The sequence below is a fragment of the Pseudochaenichthys georgianus genome, unplaced genomic scaffold, assembly GCF_902827115.2.
Source record: "Pseudochaenichthys georgianus unplaced genomic scaffold, fPseGeo1.2 scaffold_1553_arrow_ctg1, whole genome shotgun sequence".
NCBI lineage: Eukaryota > Metazoa > Chordata > Actinopteri > Perciformes > Channichthyidae > Pseudochaenichthys > Pseudochaenichthys georgianus.
In genome coordinates, this window is record NW_027262384.1 from 9823 (window position 1) to 30914 (window position 21092).

Genomic DNA, 21092 nt, shown 5'->3' on the forward strand with positions numbered 1-21092 from the left:
GCAGCACATGGCTCTTGCACCCAGAGAACAGGCTGCTTCACAGCACTTTACAAGCCAGGAAAAGTGATTAAATCCTGGGTATACATGTTTTAAATAGTCTGATACCTCCAGGGCGCATCACCGCATTTGACAAGCCAGGGAAGGTGCCTGAATCCTGGGTAAACATTGTTTAAGTGTTTTTAAATGTGTGAAACAGTGTTTTGTCACTTTCAAAACTCTCCCGTCATTGACCGGAGAAATTGGGTCGATGTTGTATTCAATCTGACCGTTAATATTCCAGTGAGACGAAGTACGTACAATGACCGGAGTGATCCCATGTTAATTTTGTCCCAAAACCGGAGCATTCCCTCACCTAACCCCAAAATGAATTTCACAAAGTGGACCTTATGAACTTTTATTTATTGATCTTGACATAAATGTTTACTGTATGTACATCGCAAAATGGTAGACATTTAAGTTTAAAAAGGAAGTGACATCATATTTGTTGATCTACAGAACCGTTGGAATATACCAACAACATAGATTGCATAATACATTTGTTAATAGATTCACTGTGATCGTAGACCAATAAAAAGCTTCTGTTGGATTTCTTTCTTACTATTCTATCATTTTCAATATACATATGACTTATAGCTCTACATTTGGATTTACATGAACTCTCTGATTCTACGGTCTCTCTATTTTCTCTAATATTTCTATCTTACAATACTAACTGTAAAATATTACATTGTAATGCTGGATTTGCACTGGTTGTTTGCAATGCTCAGATAATAAATGTCACACTCTTTTGGACAAAACACAACACTCTGGCTAAACTCATCACAACATATGCCAAATGAAAGCTTGGCCATGTTTTACAGAAACACACACACAGTGATAACAGTGATGACGTGTTGAAGAGAAACAACACGCTAAAGAGTTTCATGTTACAGAACAGTTCAATAGATCATACAGCAACAGAACCAGTACAACACACTCGTTGTCAAGAAGGGGCAGGTTAGTGTATTTAATTCAAACTACTTTCCTTCTGTTGGCATGAACATTTACGAATTGCATCATTCCCAATAAATTAAAACAACTTATTTCATTCAACAAAAAAACCATCTCAGTCTCAGAGAAGGGTTGATCATACTATGATATCATGCTTATTAATTTCACTTTGCTGGGAATAATGCTACTTTTATTAACAAGGATTTAAATTTGAGTAGAGCTTCATGAACCAGAGAAAGCCTTGTGTGGTCCAGCAGACATCTGCAGCAGGTTATCGGGGGTTTCGGGGTTGGCTACATGCTGACTGGACGCCTTGGCCACCTGTGGTTCAAACCTCGTATTTTACCCAGCTGAAATACTTCTTACTCCAAGCGCTGAATAAAGTTTTCTGGGAAAAGTCCTTTGTGAGCACTGGCACCAAGTGTTAACCAGTCACTTTCTATGATCCCAGTGAGCCAGCCGGCATCCTGTAACAACAACAAAAGGACAGTCAGTACCGGATCACTACCAAATCAGTACCGCTCTGAATAACTGTTGGGATGCTCCCTGTCCAGATGCTGGTGACCACTTATTCTCAGAGTTTCTCACCTGATCCTCTACTGAAGCGGTGGGAACCACCAGCACCACATCACCTCTCTTCAGCTCCAGCTCGTCTGAATTTGCAGCTTCAAAGTCGTGCATGGTCTCCACCTGCAGGCAGAAAACACCGTCACCACCTCTGCAGACTACAGGCTGAGTTTGTAGACCTCTTATGCTAAATAATCACACAGTACATCAGGTGTGGAGATTTGAATGAGCGTCTGCTGTCAGCTGATAGTATCTGGTGGAAGACCCACCTTATAGAGGAAGTCGTCCGGGAGCCCCGACACGCCGCCGGACGGACTCATGTGTTTAATGGTCTGGGTCTCTGCCGTCATGTCGCTGTCCCCGATGGCGGTGGGAGAAATTATGTCTGCGTCACGGTCATCATCCCCTTCGTTACTCGAGGCGGGCTCGATGACCACAGAGGGGATCGGCATTTTTTCCTGAAGAACACAAACATCATGACTTTAATTCAGTTATAATAATAAAACGATAAGATAAGATAAGATGGTACTTTATTGATCCCCATTTGGGAAATGTTTGTGTTAAAAAGACAAGGCACTGTACAATACAATAAAGATTCAAAGACTAGAAATAAACAAGAAAGTAGAAAATATACATATTGAATTTAACAAGGTGTTATATATACAAGTATATATACATAAATATATGACACAAGGAATATTCATATTAAATATTGAACAGATTATATAAATGTACAATGTGGTTTTATTCCAAGAGAAACTACGGAGCAGTTAGACTACTATAACCTCTAGTTTACATTTTCTGTGAAAAGACCATTTGTGTTTAGTGTTTCGGGTTAAAGGCTGGACCACCAAAGGCCCTTTGAGAGAGAGAGCAGATTGAATGATGAATCCAGAGGAGGATTCTTTCAAAATGAGCAGCATTTGATTGCGGTCTTACTGTCGACTGAAGAAGTGTTTACGGTGTGATCAATGTCTCAAAGGAAGCAAAGTGTGAGTTACCGAGGAGGGGGTGTTGACTTCGTCAGCAGGAGCGATCTGTGTGGAGACAAATCATCTGATTACACACCGAGTGTACCGAGCATGGTACACATGTTTAAAGCACATGACATTCATACATCTTACACTTGAGACATCAGTGTGCCTGTATTTAAGGAACATTTTGTGAATATTGTTCAGGAATAAACACAAGACATGAATCTAAAAAACAAATATTGATGTACGACAAATTCTGATTTCATTGGAATCACAAAGTTTGAAGGTTAACAACCGTCATAATTTAAAAAAAAGTCTGAGTTCACTGTAAGTATTTGTATATTTCCTAACCCTCAGGTTCTATTTCGTCCCTACTGAGGCGGTGCTTTAGCACTGGATATGTCCATTGCACGCATGCGCAGTTCGAGTACCTAATAACAACAAAGTCACCTGTGACCCACGTGACGACGGCTACATAGGCCGGCGTCATTAGCGGACCGGTTCCTTTTCATCTTCTCGCTTCGCGAGAGTACCGCGGCTACATTCTTGTAGCCTACAGCGTTCAGTTTGAACATTTTATCTGATGGATTTCTCTGCAAGCAGCTGGCCGCGTGCAGCTTCGCGACTGCCAGTCGGAGCTACGGGTTGTTAACGCATCCTCCAGGAGCTGCGCCGGCTGTGCAGAGCCTCCACAGACAGGTTGGTGTCAGCTTGTTGCTGGTGATGGCTGTGTCCCGCACCCTCTCCCAGCTAAGTTGTCCTGATTGCTGTCTTGTTTATTGTTTGGCTTAGACTTTCTGGTGACGACAGTGTTCCCGCTTCCTCTTCCATAAAGTTGCCCTTATTATGCTCTTTTGAAAGTTTTGCTTGTGGCGTTGTGCCCGAGCAGCATTTAGCTGCGTCTCTCGTTCAATTTAGCATGGAAAGCCCAGGGTGCCATATTTTGCCCGTTTTTTGTTTAGGTGCAGAGGGTAAGGTAAGTACTGGCCATAGTAACTACGGTTATGTGCTGTTCTCTTCTTTAGAAGCTAGTTATCTGGTCTTAACATTTGTGTTATTTGACTTGATCACGTCTTGGTTGTACTGTTAAGCTTCATTATTTAATTCAGCTGGTGAAGGCAGTGCTCTCGCTCCCGCTCCCTGTAATGTATTGTTTTGATTGTTAGCAGCGGCCGCTTGGCTAACATCTGGCGTGTTCTGTTGAGCTTCATTGTTTAACTCATCCAGTGAAGGCAGTGTTTTTCGCCTCCCCTCCTGGTAGACGTGTTGCTTGATTCTTAGCAGCAGCAGCCTGGCTAAACTGCCCCGTTAAGCTTCTTTATTTAATCCAGCTAGGTGAAGGCAGTGCTCTCGCTCCTGCTCCCTCTGCTAGTAACGTGGGTGTAGGTCATTCACATCCCTCTCTGTGTTCGGCGAGTAGGAGCATTGCTCTACTCTTTCCGTTTAGCAGGTAGCCGGTGAAGGCTGTGTTCTCGCACCCGCTCCCGGGTACGCTGCACCTGGCATTCATCATGAACTTATCCAGTGAAGGCAGTGTTCTCGCCCCCGCTCCTGGTAGACATGTTGCTGGATTCTAGCAGCAGACGCCCGGCTAAGCTGTCCTGTTGAACTTCTTTATTTAATCCAGCTAGGTGAAGGCAGTGCTCTCGCTCCCGCTCCCTCTGCCGGTAACGTGGGTGTAGTTACATCCCTCTTTATGTTCGGCGAGTAGGAGCATTGCTCTACTCTTTCCGTTCAGCAGGTAGCTGGGGAAGGCTGTGTTCTCGCACCCGCTCCCGGCTACGGTGCATCTGGCTACCTACAGAATGGCTCATTCATGTAGCGCCTGTATGGCTTCTCTTGAGCCCGAGGTTGGCCATGACCGCTGCCCCCCTCTGCCTTGGCCTTGAGCATTTGAGGGAGGGTTTCACGCAGAGCGCCTGCATGAGCCGTAGCTTCATGCCTCGGGAGCTCAGAGTGGCTAGAGTCGCAGAGGTGGCACCTCTCCTCGTCACAACTTCCTCCAGCTCAGTCTGGCCGTTCCCGGCGACTTGATGGAGTGATGGATATGGGTTCACCCCCCAGGTAGAGGGCTAGAAACAGGCTGTCCTCTAAGGTGGGTCAGTTGGCTGCCGTCGTGGAACAGACGAAGATGCTCCTGTTGGCCCTTCAGCCAGGGGCCGGTGTGGGGGCTAGTAGTTTGCCGCATGGCCCTCCTTCGGTTGCCACACCTCTGCTTGAGGATGCCATGTCGCTAGCGGCTCCGGCTAAACCTCTTCTATGAAGGGGGGGGGGGACCCCGCTCACCCGAGAGGAAGCTTCCCACTCCTCTGCTCAGAGCTCTCTGCAGGGCACGGAGGACGCCTCCATGGCGGCCATTATTCGTGCAGCCCTGGTACGCTTACAGCTTCAGGTTCCACAGGCCGACTCGGCTCAGGCTAGCGCCTTCTTCAGGCATAACCCTGCCCCTGTCACTCCCACTGTTCCTCCTTCAGAGGAGTACCTGAGGGAGCTCCATGCATGCTGGAGAGACACCAGGGCCCTCTCCCACTCTGCTGCCAGGCAGGATCCGGCAAGGGTGGGGCTGGGGTCGCTTGCCTGCCATCGCCTCCCCGATTCTGGCTCCTGATGCCAGATGCCCTCGGCCTCAGTGCAGGGTCACAAACGAGCTGCCTGTAAGGCCTATGACACAGCAGCACGGGAACTCCCTCTCCCATCTGATGCTGGCTGTCTCTACCTCTCTGCAGCAGCTCCACCTGAGCCTTCTTTGCTGAGCCTCAGTGATGCATCACTGTAAGCCTTTGCCCTAATGTCTAGGGAATTGGGACGAGTTATGCCCTTATTGGTGCAGACTCGTCGCCAGGTTTGGCCTGCTCAGTCACTACTGTCAGAGGCATGTCCTCCGTAGTGTGCCAGTCGAGCCAGGGGAGCTGTTTGGGGCAGCTGCCCTGTAGGCACTGGAGCGTGCTGCCCAAGCTAGGCAGACCAGGCAGCAGCTCTCTGGTCTTCATAGGCCTGTGCCCACTCCCAGCAGGCCCAGGGGCCCCTTTGGGTCGACGGCCCTACGGCGGGGTGCCACAGGTCGGTGTCCCGCTTCACGGCAGCATCCCCCTAGCACCAAGAGGGCTCCGGCTTGGGACCTACCTCTGCTGCCGGATGCCCTATCATCTCCTTCCTTCGAGCCCCTGGCCCAGGTGGGGCTTAGGTGGCTGCCCACGAAGTCAGAATTTCTGCTTGCCATAGCCTCAGGGAAGTGAGTCGGGGAGTTGCATGTCCTCTCCATAAACGATACATGCCCGAGGTGGGACTCTCAGGTGTTGCCCTTTGGGCAAATGTGGCATTCCTGCCCAGGGTGCTTCCACAAACCCACTTCAATCTCCTGCCCAGCTGGCACGCTTTGACATTCAGGAGAACGGCACGTCGAAGTTGCTGTGCCCTGGGGGTGCCCAAAGGGCGTATATCGAGGCTACTGCCTGTATGCGGCAGTCGGAGCAGCTCTTCGTTTGCCATGGCGGCACTAAAGGAGGTTAGGCCCTCTAATCAGCGGCTGCCCCACTGGGTTGTCGATACCATCTCAAATGCCTACGGGGCCAGTGGCCGCCCCCCTGCCACCAGGCTGAGATGCCACTGTACAAGGGGCATCTCAACATATTTGGCTGCACTGAGAGGGGTGCGCCTGGAGACCATCTGCGCAGCAGCGTCGTGGTGGGCGTCTTCTGGCACATTCTCCAGTTTCTATCGGGTTAATGTCGCCACTCCCCATTCTTTGGGCGTGGTCCTTTGGCCGAGCTCCGCTGCTTCCAGTAGTGAGCAAGGGCTTGGATTCTTCATGACATGGTTGGTATAAGTCATCCAGTGCTAAAGCACCGCCTCTGGTGGTCAGTAGGGACGAAATAGAACAATAGTTACAGCTGTAACTACGGTTCTATGAGTCCAGGATGACCGCCAGATGCGGTGCTTTAGCACTGGATGACCTATACCAGTTTCCTGTCACTCAGAATTCTTGTGTGCTCGCGAGAAGATTCTGGGAACCGGTCTGCTAATGACGCCGGCCTATGTAGCCGTCGTCACGTGGGTCACAGATGACTTTGTTGTTATTAGGTACTCTAGGGGTGCCCAACCTTTTTTAAAGGAGCTACTTTTAAAGTTGCCAGTCTGCCGAGATCTACCAGTCCAAATAGAGAGGCGTAGCCATTACTGACAGCCTACTACCAGGTAAATACGCACTTCTACTTGTATAAAACTGACCTTTGTACGATTAATACTTCATAAAATACTGCAGATCCTTTATCTCACCTCTTTCTAATCTACACACATACAAGTATTTAACTGAAGTGACACAACAGTGTTGTTGATACAGAGTTGGAGTTTATTCACACGTCACTACAGTGGGTAATGCTTTCAAGAAGCATTGAACCGGGCTGCCACATATGACACAGGGGAAAATGAAAAGACTCTGAACCCTTTCTTTGCCATTATATAAAAATAGTGTTGCTACAAAAGTATAAATTAGGCTTCCTAATAAGACAACTCAGATCTGAAGCTACTCAGGAATCTGCTGCCAACGTGCAATAAAAGAGACGGAGATAATAGAATCAAACCCTTTTTTTGTTGCATTTTAGTCAAGTATAAAAATAAATGCCTTTAAAATAGGATGCAAGCAACACTAGCTTCTTAACCTGAACTGATAATCAATTTAAACAGTTCTAACAGATCTTAATGTTTGCATTCTTATACCATTTTGTACAATAATTATAATGAAAAAGTTCAAACAAACTAAAACTTACAGCTGATTAATAACGGTATCTAACTTGACTTTTTATTGTATCAAAAACCTGTTGAAATGCTTCTGTTATTTTTACTGTCCCCCAAAAGCACGTCGCAGCCTCCAGGAATGCTTCTTTCACAACTTCGCCGTCTTTGAAAGACTTCATGTGTTCCTCCAGAACGTGACCCGATGAGATGCTCTGGAGCAGCCTTGCTCTTGTTGTTGGGCCTGGTGGAAATGGACTGCTGTGCATTTAGCTGTCCTCTCAGGCCCCTCCCCTTTTGGAGCGTAGGGCAGAATTAGGAGGGAATTCGTAGCGTTTGTGCACTGTTTTGAAATGCCGCTCCTAAATTACCCTTTTTCGATAAAGCCACGCTCGCATTGCAGACGAGAGACAGATGGACTTTGAATTGGAATAGATACAAAAATAATCATCCTCCCACTCGGAGTGAAAATTATATATTTTGGGCTTTTTTGCTTCTGCCATAATTGCTGTCTTGTGTGTGTGCGGACTGTCACTCCTGTTGACACGGACAACGTCAGCGAACTAGTGCCCTCTGCCCGCCAGCCACGCCCCGACACATGGGGTCACGCCGGCCAATCACAAAGTTTTGATGCGTTCAAGTGCATTATTCTGGCACAGGAAGATTATGTTATAGGACATTAACGATAAAACAGAATATTGTTGTTCAATTTTTAGACACATCTCGCGATCGACTGGGAATCTCCCCGCGATCAACCGGACGACTGGTTGGGCACCCCTGAGGACTGCGCATGCGTGCGATGGATATATCCAGTGCTAAAGCACCGCCTCTGGCGATCATCCGGGACTCGTACAGCCGTAACTATCGATTCATCTTCAGTTACACATCTTTAATATTGAAAAAGTAACTAACTCTGAGTTGATGAAAACAAAGGAATATCTACACTTCAAATCTCTCTGACCTAGTGATAAATCCCAATTGATCAACTACCTAATTCTGATATCTTTAGTTCCTGCTGTTGTTGGTGTAGCATTCATTACTTTAGCATGCTTTATACAGAGTTTACCCCTAACTTCATGTTAAAAAATAACTCCATTCTATCCAATAATAATTGATACCCTTTTAATAACCAGATTTATATAATGTGAAGTTGTTGTGGATGAAAAATAGTTGAGCTCTTATCCTAACAAAATACATCACAAAGGTTAAATATCAGCAGAATTTACATTTTTCTATTTTTTAAATCAATGTTATTTAAACATGTCAAGTGTTGATAAATTATTAATAATAAAAAACATGAACAAACAAAGAGTACCTCTTCAACGGCTGCCTTCTCAGAGCCTGGAGATCCGGCAGTGGACTTTAAAAGATAAATTAAATTAATTAGTATTGCATTTCAAAAAAACAACTAGAGATATTTAGCTAAATATGCATTTCAATGGGACCCAGATAACCCTTGACCTTAGTCATCTAAGGTTGCACCAGTGATTTAATAACAGAAAACAGATTGATGTTGTCTCACTGAAACCTGGCTGATACAGGAAGAATATCTCAGCATAAATGAAGCCAGTCATGTCCACACACTGGAACCTTAATACCGGCTGTTACACCAGCCATATACCTAGACTGCTTCTCTCCAATAGACCTTAACCAACTAACTTCAATTATGTATTCTTCCAAACTGTCAACCTCGATCTTAGACCCTATTGCATCTAAATGTTACCCCTAATTAACACATTCATAATAAATATGTCATTATTGTCAGGCTATGTAACACAGTCATGTAAGGAAGATGTAATTAAACCTCTCCTTAGGAAATCAAACCTTGATCCTAAGGTAATGGGCCACTATAGACCAATATCTAACCTTGCCTTCCTCACCGAAACATTTGAGAAAACAGTCGCTCAGCAGCTGTGTGAAAACTTAAATACCAATCCATTACTTGAGAAATGTCATCAGGATTTAGAGTTCATCATATTTCAGAGACAGCACTAGTGAAAGTCACAAATGACCTTCTCAGGGCATCTGAAAATTGACTTCTTTCTATCTTGGTACAGTTATACCCGAGTGCTGCTTTCGATACGTCGAAACTACAGAGAATAGAACGATCACTTCGGTTTTGTCAGTGTTTAATAATAAGTAGTTGCAGGTCATCCATGCTTTTATATCTGACAGGCATTCTTGTAATTTTGTTAATTGATATTGTTCATCGATCTTGAAAGATAGGTACAACTGTGTATCGTCAGCACTCCATGACTGAGTGTGGTTTTCATTGAGGATCAATCATGTGCATCAAACTGAAGCCGTTCTGACAGATATGACCTAAACCAGTTTAGTGCAGTTCCCTTTAAGTGATCGTTCTAATCTCTGCAGTAAGATGTTGTGGTCCAACGTAATGAAAGCAGTGCTCAGGTCTATCGGTACAAAGATCGCATAAAGTCCATTTTCAGATGATGATGATGATGATGATGATGATGATGATGATGATGATGATGAAGATGATGATGATGGTGATCATGATGATCATGATGATGATGATGATGATGATGATGATGATGATGGTGATGATGATGACGATGATGATGATGATGATGATGATGATGATGATGATGATGATGATGATGATGATGATGATGATGATGATGATGATGATGATGATGATGATGATGGTGGTGATGGTGATGGTGATGGTGATGGTGATATGGCAACAGTGTTATGAATTAGTACTGGTGATCCACACATCCACTCACATCAGGTTTCTCCTCCTTTGGGCTGCCAAAACGATCAGCTTTATCCTCCCCATCAGCAGGGGGAGCTGCAGGTTCTTCTACCTCTTCTCCAGCAGGGGGAGCTGCAGGTTCCTCCACCTTCTCTCCAGCTGCAGGATCCTCCACCTTCTCTCCAGCAGGGGGAGCTGCAGGTTCTTCCACCTCTTCTCCAGCAAGGGGAGCTGCAGGTTCTTCCACCTCTTCTCCAGCAAGGAGAGCTGCAGGTTCCTCTATCTTCTCTCCAGCAAGGGGAGCTGCAGGTTCCTCCATCTTCTCTCCAGCAAGGGGAGCTGCAGGTTTATCCACCTCTTCTCCAGCAAGGGGAGCTGCAGGTTCCTCCACCCTCTCTCCAGCAGGGGGAGCTGCAGACTCCTCCACCCTCTCTCCAGCAAGGGGAGCTGCAGGTTTTTCCACCTCTTCTCCAGCAAGGGGAGCTGCAGGTTCCTCCATCTTCTCTCCAGCAAGGGGAGCTGCAGGTTCCTCCACCTTCTCTCCAGCTGCAGGTTCCTCCACCTTCTCTCCAGCTGCAGGTTCCTCCACCCTCTCTCCAGCAGGGGGAGCTGCAGGCTCTTCCACCTTCTCTACAGCAGGGGGAGCTGCAGGTTCTTCCACCTCTTCTCCAGCAGGGAGAGCTGCAGGTTTCTCCACCTTCTCTCCAGCAGGGGGAGCTGCAGGTTCTTCCACCTCTTCTCCAGCAGGGGGAGCTGCAGGTTCCTCCACCATCTCTCCAGCAGGGGGAGCTGCAGCTGCAGGTGGAGCTGGATACTTGTCTTGTTCCTGAGCAGGTTCTGTCCCTGTTGCTTCCGGACCCTCAGCTGATTCTGCTTTAACTTCATTCTTTTGCAAGGAAAGATGGTAATTCACTCCAAAACGGTTCAAATGTGGCTGCTGATATTTTGCATGCAACTCAATCAGATGTTTAGAATAACATGTGTCTTAGTGGCGAACCATCAGGGCCGCGTCTATCGTTATTCCAACCCAGTTTAGATCCCACTTCCGCATTACGCAAGCATCGACGCGGGGTTACAACCTGGCGTTACATCACTGCCTCACGCGGCACACCCGCGAAATCTGAATCTGCGGCACACCCGCGAAATCTGAATCTGCGGCACACCCGCAAAATCTGAATCTATACATCTGTGTGTATACATGAATAAATACATGTGTGAGTACATATAAGTGTGTGTTTATATGTTTATAAATGAATAAATGTGTGTGTATATATATATAAAACAGTATCATTAAATAATGCCGTGTGTGTATAAATGAATGAATACATCTGTGTATATTTATGAATAAATACATGTGTGAGTACATATAAGTGTGTGTATATGAATAAATGTATATATAAAATAGTATCATTAAATAAATATATAAAATAGTATCATTAAATAATGCTGTCAGATAAATGAAGTACACAGTAATAGTCAAGGTTATATTCAATATTCTGCACTTACACCAGCTGATAAGATATTTAAACGTCTTTTGTTTGTCCTGAAAACGACATTTGAGAATACACACAGGCTATTTATAGATGATAACACACCAGTAATACAATATCAGGACTCTTCGATATGGCTTTGATTACAGGATCGTTTATTTTCAGTCAACAAATCCTTTGGAAAGACAAAAAACAACTATTCAATATCCTGCTCATCCTGCTTTACCGCGACCGCTATAACTGCCGAAGAAGAAGTCTATTGACGCTATCGCGTAGAGCTACGTTCTTGCGTAATGTGGAAGTGGGCATGGTTAAATCTAAACTGGGTTAGAATAACGATAAAGGCATCAGGGCTTTCAAGGTATTCAGAGAACACCCTGGAACACTCAGATAAAACAAACAAAAAATCGATTTAATTATATAAATAAAATGTATATAAAAATGAATAAATGAGAATGGTATCTGTGTTGTTGATCTGCAATATCACAGTGTTACGTTGATTTGTTTGTCCTTCTAGGACAATGCTCTATGCATTTCAGTGGGTTTGTGTTAGAAAAGAAAGCAACCAATCAGATCTTGTTCTGGGTCTCTGGGTAGAACATCCTTCACCAAGGTATTCGACATCCTTGATCGAAGGCCCTGGCCGTTGCACTGAATGAGAGCGTACGTTTGGACTGACAGCTTGATCAACCAATCATATATTGATTTGTAGCCAATGGGCGTGTTCTTCCAGAGTTCCCCTCGGTTCCAGGGTATTCTAGAAGGCCCGCTAGTTAACTGGCTCGAGACAGAGGATCTAGATGAATGCGACGAAGCAATTCATGCCGTTTTATTGTTTTGAACGTTGAAATTACAAGTGCAACAGGTGGAGATGAAGTTGTTGCGGAATTGTTGTGAGTTCCCTTTTCAAGACGACAATTCAGTGAAAAGACGGACATTATAATGTCGCGGGGGGGCGGTGTGTGTGTCTACAGAAGGTCCAGTTGTGATAGACACGGTTCGCCACTGGTCTTAATGGGCCAATCATTCCAACAGCTCCAACCCAGTTGTGGACGTCAGAAAAACCGTAGAAGAAATTAGTTTGGTTGCTACGAATGTATAAATAAATGCAAATATGAATCTAATGTAAACTCCTTATATAGTTGTTTCTGTTTGATATCATTAGAGATGCTTTTTAGTGGTGTGTCCTTTGTGACCTGTAAGAAAACTGCTCAACAGAACATTAAATAAAATAAATTAATACACCAATAAGTCGTGAACATATCGGAAGCTGCCTTCAAAATCATTTTCAACACAATGTACTTATGTTTGAACTCACCATCTTATCAAATTCAGCGAAGAATGACGGAGCGGTGGCATTCTTCAGAGTGCACACATTGAAAACAGAGAAGAGTCAAAAATCAGGACTTGTGATTATGATTATATAACATCCACACAAGAGAGGGAATTCTTAAAGAACATGCAGACAGGGAATAAGAGTTGGGACTTTGAGTGTCAATTACAGCCAGGACGTAAGCAGGGCGTTCAGGAACAGGAAGTACAGACGTGTTGACATTAAGGACATTAAGAAGTGGGACATTAAGAATAGGATGTAGAGAGTCAGAGAGTCAAGATGCAGAGAGTCAGAGAGTCAGGATGCAGAGAGTCAGAGAGTCAGGATGCAGAGAGTCAGGATGCAGAGTCAGGAGTCAGAGAGTCAAGATGCAGAGAGTCAGGATGCAGAGAGTCAGGATGCAGAGAGTCAGAATTCAGAGAGTCAGAGAGTCAGGATGCAGAGATGCAGAGAGTCAGAGAGTCAAGAGTCAGAGAGTCAATATGCAGAGAGTCAGAGAGTCAGGATGCAGAGAGTCAGAGTCAGGATGCAGAGAGTCAGAGAGTCAGAGAGTCAGTATGCAGAGATGCGGAGAGTCAGAGAGTCAGGATGCAGAGAGTCAGAGAGTCAGGATGCAGAGTCAGGATGCAGAGAGTCAGGATGTAGAGAGTCAGGATGCAGAGAGTCAGGATGTAGAGAGTCAGGATGCAGAGAGTCAGGATGGAGAGAGTCAGCGAGTCAGGATGCAGAGAGTCAGGATGCAGAGTCCGGATGTAGAGAGTCAGGATGCAAAGAGTCAGGATGCAGAGAGTCAGAGAGTCAGGATGCAGAGAGTCAGAGAGTCAGAGAGTCATGATGCAGAGAGTCAGGATGTAGAGAGTCAGAGAGTCAGGATGCAGAGAGACAGATAGTCAGGATGTAGAGAGTCAGGGTGCAGAGAGTCAGAGAGTCAAGATGTAGAGAGTCAGAGAGTCAGAGAGTCATGATGCAGAGAGTCAGGATGTAGAGAGTCAGAGAGTCCGGATGCAGAGAGTCATGATGCAGAGAATCAGGATGTAGAGAGTCAGGATGCAGAGAGTCAGAGAGTCAGGATGCAGAGAGTCAGAGAGTCAGGATGCAGAGAGTCAGAGTGTCATGATGCAGAGAGTCAGGATGTAGAGAGTCAGGATGCAGAGAGTCAGAGGGTCCGGATGCAGAGTCAGAGAGTCAGGATGCAGAGTCAGGATGTAGAGAGTCAGGATGCAGAGAGTCAGGATGCAGAGAGTCAGAGAGTCAGGATGCAGAGAGTCATGATGCAGAGAGTCAGGATGTAGAGAGTCAGGGTGTAGAGAGTCATGATGCAGAGAGTCAGAGAGTCAGGATGCAGAGAGTCAGAGAGTCAAGATGCAGAGAGTCAGAGAGTCATGATGCAGAGAGTCAGGATGTAGAGAGTCAGAGAGTCAGGATGTAGAGAGTCAGAGAGTCAGGATGCAGAGAGTCAGGATGTAGAGAGTCAGAGAGCCAGGATGTAGAGAGTCAGAGAGTCAGGATGCAGAGAGTCAGGATGTAGAGAGTCAGAGAGTCAGGATGCAGAGAGTCAGGATGCAGAGAGTCAGGATGTAGAGAGTCAGGATGCAGAGAGTCAGGATGCAGAGAGTCAGGATGCAGAGAGTCAGAGAGTCAGGATGCAGAGAGTCAGGATGTAGAGTCAGGATGCAGAGAGTCAGAGAGTCAGGATGCAGAGAGTCAGAGAGTCAGGATGTAGAGAGTCAGGATGAAGAGAGTCAGGATGCAGAGAGTCAGAGAGTCAGGATGCAGAGAGTCAGGATGTAGAGTCAGGATGCAGAGAGTCAGGATGCAGAGAGTCAGGATGTAGAGAGTCAGGATGTAGAGAGTCAGAGAGTCAGGATGCAGAGAGTCAGATAGTCAGGATGCAGAGAGTCAGAGAGTCAGGATGCAGAGATTCAGGATGCAGAGAGTCAGGAGTCAGAGAGTCAGGATGCAGAGAGTCAGATAGTCAGGATGCAGAGAGTCAGGATGCAGAGAGTCAGGATGTAGAGAGTCAGGATGCAGAGAGTCAGGATGCAGAGAGTCAGAGAGTCAGGATGCAGAGAGTCAGAGAGTCAGGATGCAGAGTCCGGATGTAGAGAGTCAGGATGCAAAGAGTCAGGATGCAGAGAGTCAGAGAGTCAGGATGCAGAGAGTCAGGATGTAGAGAGTCAGGATGCAGAGAGTCAGGGTGCAGAGAGTCAGAGTCAGAGAGTCAATATGCAGAGAGTCAGAGAGTCAGGATGCAGAGAGTCAGGATGCAGAGAGTCAGAGTCAGAGAGTCATGATGCAGAGAGTCAGGATGTAGAGAGTCAGGATGCAGAGAGTCAGGATGCAGAGAGTCAGAGTCAGAGAGTCAGGATGCAGAGAGTCAGAGAGTCATGATGCAGAGAGTCAGGATGCAGAGAGTCAGAGAGTCAGGATGCAGAGAGTCAGAGAGTCAGGATGCAGAGAGTCAGAGTGTCATGATGCAGAGAGTCAGGATGTAGAGAGTCAGGATGCAGAGAGTCAGAGGGTCCGGATGCAGAGTCAGAGAGTCAGGATGCAGAGTCAGGATGTAGAGAGTCAGGATGCAGAGAGTCAGAGAGTCAGGATGCAGAGAGTCAGAGAGTCAGGATGCAGAGAGTCAGAGAGTCATGATGCAGAGAGTCAGGATGTAGAGAGTCAGAGAGTCAGGATGTAGAGAGTCAGGGTGTAGAGAGTCATGGTGCAGAGAGTCAGAGAGTCAGGATGCAGAGAGTCAGAGAGTCAAGATGCAGAGAGTCAGAGAGTCAGGATGCAGAGAGTCAGGATGTAGAGAGTCAGAGAGTCAGGATGTAGAGAGTCAGAGAGTCAGGATGCAGAGAGTCAGGATGTAGAGAGTCAGAGAGCCAGGATGTAGAGAGTCAGAGAGTCAGGATGCAGAGAGTCAGGATGTAGAGAGTCAGAGAGTCAGGATGCAGAGAGTCAGAGAGTCAGGATGCAGAGAGTCAGGATGCAGAGAGTCAGAGAGTCAGGATGTAGAGAGTCAGGATGCAGAGAGTCAGGATGCAGAGAGTCAGAGAGTCAGGATGCAGAGAGTCAGGATGTAGAGTCAGGATGCAGAGAGTCAGAGAGTCAGGATGCAGAGAGTCAGGATGCAGAGAGTCAGGATGTAGAGAGTCAGGATGCAGAGAGTCAGGATGCAGAGAGTCAGAGAGTCAGGATGCAGAGAGTCAGGATGTAGAGTCAGGATGCAGAGAGTCAGGATGCAGAGAGTCAGGATGTAGAGAGTCAGGATGTAGAGAGTCAGAGAGTCAGGATGCAGAGAGTCAGATAGTCAGGATGCAGAGAGTCAGAGAGTCAGGATGCAGAGATTCAGGATGCAGAGAGTCAGAGAGTCAGGATGCAGAGAGTCAGATAGTCAGGATGCAGAGAGTCAGGATGCAGAGAGTCAGAGAGTCAGGATGCAGAGAGTCAGGATGTAGAGAGTCAGGATGCAGAGAGTCAGGGTGTAGAGAGTCAGGATGTAGAGATTCAGGAGATGAAGTGTCGGGGCATCGGGACACCGAGAGTCAAGACTTTGAGGGAGAACATTAATGTGAACAAGCAGAGAAAGCAGGCAGCAGGAGAGACGGGAGGAGATAGGGATCCGGGTTCAGGATTACTTGTTCTCAATCTGTGGGAGGGTAGGAGGCAGAACGGGTTCTCATCTATTCTATTCTGTTCTACGCTAATCTACCACACTGAAGTTAGGAGGAAGTTAAATACCTCTTCCTTTTCTGTATCTAGCGCTTGGTATAACTTTCCAATTCTCCGGTTCGCAGCCTCGTCTTCGGACATGTCTGAATGTTCTGGTTGTTTGTCAATTCTGGTGACGTGTAAGTCTTGTGTCCCTCCAGCTGTTCCAGAAACAGCCGCAGAGGAATGTGGATTGATGGCGGCCGGATCCTCAGTCCCTGCAGAGGCTGCTGGGAAACTCTGGGCAAAAGGGTCTGTATCCCAACCGCCTCCTCCATCCCCAGAGGACACAAGTCCACCTGAGGTCTCAGCAGCAAACGGATCAAATTCAAAACCACCCCCCTCGTCTCCAAACTGTGTTTCAGCAAAGGTACCCGAATCAAACGCACCCCCTCCCTGTGTTTCAGCAAAGGTACCCGAATCAAACGCACCCCCTCCCTGTGTTTCAGCAAAGGGATCTGAATCAAACGCACCCCCTCCCTGTGTTTCAGCAAAGGTAACCGAATCAAACGCACCCCCTCCCTGTGTTTCAGCTGAGGTAACTGAATCAAACGCACCCCCTCCCTGTGTTTCAGCAAAGGGATCTGAATCAAAAGCACCCCCTCCCTGTGCTTCAGCTGAGGTAACTGAATCAAAAGCACCCCCTCCCTGTGTTTCAGCAAAGGGATCTGAATCAAAAGCACCCCCTCCCTGTGTTTCAGCAAAGGGATCTGAATCAAACGCACCCCCTCCCTGTGCTTCAGCAAAGGGATCTGAATCAAACGCACCCCCTCCCTGTGCTTCAGCAAAGGGATCTGAATCAAACGCACCCCCTCCCTGTGCTTCAGCAAAGGGATCTGAATCAAAAGCACCCCCTCCCTGTGCTTCAGCAAAGGGATCTGAATCAAACGCACCCCCTCCCTGTGCTTCAGCAAAGGGAACCGAATCAAACGCAACCTGTGCTTCAGCTGAGGTAACCGAATCAAACGCACCCTGTGCTTCAGCTGAGGTAACCGAATCAAACGCACCCTGTGCTTCAGAGTGTTGTATGTAGATCGATGTGAGGTCTGTTGGTTTTCCTGGCCGCTCTTCTCCTGCTGAAACTTGTTCTACTGTTTGAGACCGATCCTCACACCCCTCTGGGAAACGGTCTTCAGAGGACAGATCATCGTCTGCACCTCCATCCCCCCACTCCTCAGCTGTCTCATATTCAGACCCAGACCCATCTGGAGACCTTGACCACCTGTCTCCTCCGTCCTCTGTGCTGTCCTCAATCTGCTCTCCAAACTCATTGGTGAATATCAGTCCTGGGGTGGACTTCCTGCGGTCTTCCTGCCCTGCTGTATCTACTTCTGAAACTGCCTGTCTCGTCTCCTCTTCTTCAGTTCTGACTGCAGAGGAAGGAAGATCTGTGATAGATTGAAAGCTCCAGCTGCTAACCTCATCTCCAGCTGTGGCTGCCCCCCCGTCCTGAGGAGGTGTAGCTGTGTCTGCCCCCCCCTCCGGACCTACATCAGGCGCCTTGGGCCCTTGAGCAGCATCTCCATTTGCCGAACCAAAGTCAGCGGACCAGTCGGCGACGAAGCCAGTGTCTGCCCCCTGATGGAGAAAGCAGGGATTTCAGGGTTAAAGCTGACCCCCCCCCCCGCTCTTACTCTTTATTTATCAAGCTTTATTGTTAAGAAATATATTGTGTAGTTGTGTGTGTCGTTTATCAACTGGGTGTAATGATGTGGAATTGTTTGTACTTACAGGCTCAGCTTTTTGGGCTTCTCCCTATAAAAAGTAAGAGGGAATAGAAGATGGTTCATATCTGCAGAAACACTGATCTGTGTACCACAATTATACATTTATATGTTTTTCTTTAAAGGTCTCCTATTATACTTTTTTTAGGCATAGGTCTCAGTGTTTTGCTCAAAATACCAAACAGATCATTGTTGCCTCATCCCCCTCTCTTTCAGCTGTTACTAAAGAGATGATTCTGGGTCTGTAGCTTTAAATGTAACCCGAGCTGCCGCTGGCCACGCCCCTTTGTAGCTGTTGCTGGCCACACCCCTTTGGGGCATGCATGACCTCTCGTCTGTGAAGAGAAGGCTGTCTCCCAGCAGAAACTCAGCTAAATGCTGCCGTGATGAAACTCCATATCATGTTCCAAACCACATCAAGGATTCTCTCTGAAACAGGATGGAGCACAAACTCTTTCTCTCTCTCAGGTTTACCACAAGGTGACTTCCTTTTGATTTCCTGCTTCTTCACACACACTCTCTCCAGTACAGGTTAGCTCCCAGTGTTAGCATGCTAATGTAAACACAGACTATATTACTTCCAGAACACGTCTCATTGTTTCTGACAGCAACGCTTCTGATTGGCCCGTGGGTGTAAAGCCACATTTTAGTAATGTGGTCATGACACAGCAAATCTGGATCAGCTCCGTTGTTCCCCGTTTTTAGAGATGTGGGTATGGAGGAGAAGAGAGAGGGGTTTATTTCCTGACACTTTGTGAGTCTCCTGACACACCGGGGACACACCGGGGGGACATGGTGATGTAGAAAAGAGACATCACTTTGAGAGTCTCCTGACACACCGGGGACACACAGAGGACACATGGTGATGTAGAGAAGAGACATCACTTTGAGAGTCTCCTGACATACCGGGGACACCTGGTGATGTAGAGGAGACATCACTTTGTGAGTCTCCTGACACACCGGGGACACATGGTGATGTAGAGAAGACATCACTTTGTGAGTCTCCAGACACACCAGGGACACATGGTGATGTAGAGAAGACATCACTTTGTGAGTCTCCTGACACACCGGGGACACATGGTGATGTAGAGAAGACATCACTTTGTGAGTCTCCAGACACACCGGGGACACATGGTGATGTAGAGAAGACATCACTTTGTACGCAGGTTCTGGTCCAGGCTCTCGTCATCTCACGCCTAGACTACTGCAACTCCCTCCTGGCTGGTCTACCTGCATGTGACAGGGACACAGAGGACGACCTCTGCAGCTCATCCAGAATGCAGCGGCTCGCCTGGTCTTCAACCTTCCTAAATTCTCCCACACCACGCCGCTCCTCCGCTCCCTCCACTGGCTTCCGTTAACTGCTAGAATCCACTTCAAGACCCTGGTGCTTGCGTACCATGCTGCGAATGGATCTGGCCCTTCCTACATCCAGGACACGGTTAAACCGTGCACCCCAGCACGTGCACTCCGCTCTGCATCAGCCAAACGGCTCGCTGCAGCCGCACTGCGAGGGGGACCCAAGTTCCCATCAGCAGAAACACGTGGGTTTGCTGTCCTGGCTCCAAGATGGTGGAATGAGCTCCCTGACATCAGGACAGCAGAAAGCTCACACACCTTCCAGACTGAAACTCATCTCTTTCGACTCCACCTCGAGCAATAGAACTATTAACAAAGCTTTTATTCTCCATATATATTAACAGCGTAGGTGATAATGTGGATGAAGCTACTTTACATTTTTATGCGGATGATACCGTGATGTATTGTGCAGGTCCCACCATTCAGGAGGCTGGTGTTACATTACAGGCTGTTTCTAACACTACTCAGACTCAGCTCTCTGAACTAAAGCTTCTTTTAAATGTGGATAAAACCAAGGTAACGCTCTTTCTAAAGCTAAACAGACTCCAGAGCCTGTTTTAGATATTGTAACTACGCAAGGAACAAAACTTGAAGTTGTTGCCTGTTACAAATACCTTGGTATCTGGCTTGATGATTGTCTCTCTTTTAAACTTCAGGTCACTAATCTGCTTAGAAAGCTGAGGGTTAGGCTAGGGTTCTTCTACAGGAACACGTCCTGCTTCTCCTGGAGGCCAGGAGAAGGCTCTGTGACCTTTGACCTGTGCTGGACTCTGGGGATCTGGTCTATATGAATGCACCGGCCCATTGGCTGGTCCAGTTAGAGGCTGCGTATCACAGCGCTCTGAGATGTGTGACAGACTGTAAAGCATTAACCCTTCACTGTACCCTGTGTGCAAGGGCTGGTTTGCTTTCACTAACTGTACGGAGGCTCAGTCACTGGTACATCTTATATACAAAGCCATGCTAGGGAAACTTCCATCTTATATCTGCTCGCTGATCTCACGGAAAATTGTAAGTGGCTACTGCCTGAGATCGAATGCTGTGGTTTTATTAAATGTGCCAACTGCTAGGACTAGGGTTAGTCAATTCAAACATTCAAACCATGGAACAAACAAATACAATTGAAATGACTTTTACTCCACAAGACAGCTTTAACTGAGACAGGAAACAGAACTCACCGACCACATGTCCCAGGGCACTGCGGTCTGAAAGGGCAGAAAACACGTTATCACCTCATCATGAAAATATATTCATACACAATACATACCCGGAGTGTGAAGTGTAAATATGATTCTGTACTACACCATTTGTAGCAGGCAGTATACAGTAGGAAGTACATACTGATGTAGTACGCAGTAGTTTAGTATGCAGTTTGGATCTCAGCCTCCTGCAGTTAATGAGTGATGCTAAGAAGGTGAATCAGCTCTTTAGTGAAGTACTTCAGACCAGTGGTCACCAGTCAGTAGATGTTGTTTCTGGTCATTATGTGTAGTTTCAGGT

At 46.8% G+C, this 21092-nt stretch overlaps 1 protein-coding gene across 1 annotated transcript; it reads right to left on the reverse strand.

The window, feature by feature from the left end:
* Positions 1 to 380: 380 nt before the first annotated feature.
* Positions 381 to 20810, reverse strand: LOC117441188 (amphiphysin-like). Its single transcript, XM_034077392.2, has 10 exons — positions 20771 to 20810; positions 18241 to 18264; positions 17929 to 18087; positions 12790 to 12831; positions 10013 to 10867; positions 8578 to 8622; positions 2559 to 2594; positions 1827 to 2015; positions 1579 to 1680; positions 381 to 1457 (listed from the first exon to the last, which is right to left on the reverse strand). Exons 1-10 carry the CDS (start codon positions 20777 to 20779, stop codon positions 1353 to 1355), a joined length of 1566 nt encoding a protein of 521 aa, XP_033933283.2. The 5' UTR covers positions 20780 to 20810; the 3' UTR covers positions 381 to 1352.
* Positions 20811 to 21092: the final 282 nt, after the last annotated feature.